The sequence below is a fragment of the Charadrius vociferus genome, unplaced genomic scaffold (assembly GCF_000708025.1).
Source record: "Charadrius vociferus isolate BGI_N301 unplaced genomic scaffold, ASM70802v2 scaffold2201, whole genome shotgun sequence".
Classification (NCBI taxonomy): Eukaryota; Metazoa; Chordata; class Aves; order Charadriiformes; family Charadriidae; genus Charadrius; species Charadrius vociferus.
The window spans coordinates 65,279-67,548 of record NW_009646841.1 but is presented as its reverse complement, the minus strand read 5'-3'; the positions used below and the strand labels follow the sequence as shown (position 1 = coordinate 67,548).

The 2,270-nt window shown below is 55.0% G+C and overlaps 1 protein-coding gene across 1 annotated transcript; it reads right to left on the bottom strand.

Annotated features, from left to right (window-relative positions):
- Nucleotides 1-440: 440 nt before the first annotated feature.
- Nucleotides 441-839, bottom strand: PIRT (phosphoinositide-interacting regulator of transient receptor potential channels). Its single transcript, XM_009892212.1, has one exon. It carries the CDS (start codon nt 837-839, stop codon nt 441-443), a length of 399 nt encoding a protein of 132 aa, XP_009890514.1.
- Nucleotides 840-2,270: the final 1,431 nt, after the last annotated feature.

Sequence of the window (2,270 nt, the reverse complement as noted above, 5' to 3'; positions counted from 1 at the left end):
GGCCTCCCCGTTTCTACCTCTGAGCTGCGGTTTGCAGTCAGCAATGTTCACACCTGGCTTTACTCGTGCTCTGTATCAGTTGGCTCCTCTTCGGTGGTGTATCTCACAGGAGCTACTGGGTGGAGCCAGGCGACAGGAACTTTGCTTTTCCCAATACGTGGCATTGGGGTGCTCCTTGGACAGGAAGGTGGTGCAGAGAGCTTGGATCTGCCTTGCTGGCTTCAGCTGCAAAATCCTGCTCGCTTTTTTTCTACCATTTCTTGGATGAAATACAAAGTTCATTTTCACATTGGAGACTGATACAGCGTGTTTCACCTGCAGGGAAGAAACTTACTGGGATGAAATCCTCTAGGAGAGTAAAGAACACATTTTTTTTATGGCTAACCAACACAGGTGGGTAGAGGGGAGGAGAGCCTTCCCGGGAAGGTCCTGGGCTGCCCTCAGCGGTTAAAGAAGAAGGACCTGAGGCTCTGCAGAAACTGTGACTTCTGTCTCTGCTTCTGCTTCTTCCGGATGATGGGGATCCAGACAAGGCCACAAACGAGGAGCATCAGTCCCAAGGACAGGAAAGCCGGGCCACACATTTTGTAAACGTCTTTGTTCTTGATTTGGATGCAAGACAGGCTGGTGATGACTATCCCGAAGAGGAAAACGGCTGCTCCGACAGACACAACAATGACAGGCTTGTGGTATATGTCCCACTTGCTTCTGGATGCACTGGTCCAGACGGACTCGCTCCGGGAGCTGATGCAGAGTGTGCTGGCCGTGTTACTGGTCAGCAGCTCCTTGGACTGAGGAGACTTCTCACTCCTGTCAGGGCTCTTGGGGGGAATTTCCATGGTGACGGGATCTGAGGAGGAGACCTGAGATGGACAAAAGAGAAAGAGCAGAGCAGGGCTAGTGATGGAGGATGGATTGGATGCTTTCCATTTGGTCATTAATCAGGGCCATGTCCAATGAAGGTGGGTAACTGCAGGGAGAAGAGCATCACACCTATGAGAGCAATGAAATGGAAGAATAAGCAACAGGGTCCTGCAGGTAGGCTGGACTGACAATGCCAATGCCTGTGGACTCCCACTGCCCACTCTTGCAGTCCCTGTCCCTGTCCTGGGATCTTCCAGCTCACCAGTTTCCAGCTGCCACAGGGACTCAGTGGTGGGATGACTAGATGTCCATTGGGACCCACTACCCTGAGCCTCCCAGGGCTCTTGGCTGCTTTCAGGGCTGTATCAGGGTGCTCCGAGCAGGGCTGGTAATGCTGCCTGGGGTGGAGAACTCTGCATCCCCGGACCCACTTTCCCTCCCAGATCCCAAACTACACCTCAGCACCTTGTGGCATGATCACATCTCCCTCTTGCAGGTGGGGAAACTGAGGCACAGGTATGCAATGTCAGGACCGCTCAGCGGGAGAGCAGAAAGCACCCTCCCATGGCCTGAGCGTTTCCTTCGGGCCCCCAGGGCTGGATGTTCCTCACTGCCACCTTCAGCCTGGACATGTCAGCCTTGTAGTAGCCACGGCACAGGGGCTTCTCATTTCCTGTGGAAATGCACAGATGGGAGATGGGGAAATTCTTGTCACACAGGAAATATTTCTCCGGCTGTAAGCTGGGGCAGGCTGCTATGGGAGGGCTTTTGGGCTCGGTAGCAGGAGCACACTGAAACCCTCTGCCTTGCGACGGCTGGGACAGCAGTGTGGCTTTTTGAGGCATTATATTTTCACCAAATCAAAGGAGGAAATACATTTTCCCAGAAACAAAGTGCCTTTAGCACGGAGAAACCATTATGGTAAATGGGAAGGGCCGAGCATTATGTTAACCACTATTTCCTGAGGGCTCTGCTGAGGAGACGAGGGCAGGAGGCTGGAGCAGGGAGTGCTCCTGATGCATGTCTGACCTGCTGCTGGGAAGCCCAGCAGAGATGGGCACCATGCAGGTACCAGGGCTGAGGAAGGCAAGACCGGGGACGTGGATGCTTTGCAGCCAGGAATCAGGTTATTTTTTGCAAAGCGAACTCCTGCCTGAGCTGCCGGGTTTTCTCCCAGGGGCTCAGCGGTGTGCGGAGGGCTGGGACTGACCTGTCCTCCCCAGGCGTTGGGGCTGTCCCCGCTCTCGGGGCATGGGGATGCTCTGCGGCAGGAGTGCGATGGCAGTGCCAGCCTAGAGCAGCCCAGGACCCTGCATCGCCCTTCTGCCAGCACCACAAACCAGAGCCACTGGTTATTGCTGCCAGCCCCAAAGCTGTCCCCGTGGGGCTCCCCTGTTCAAGGCAGC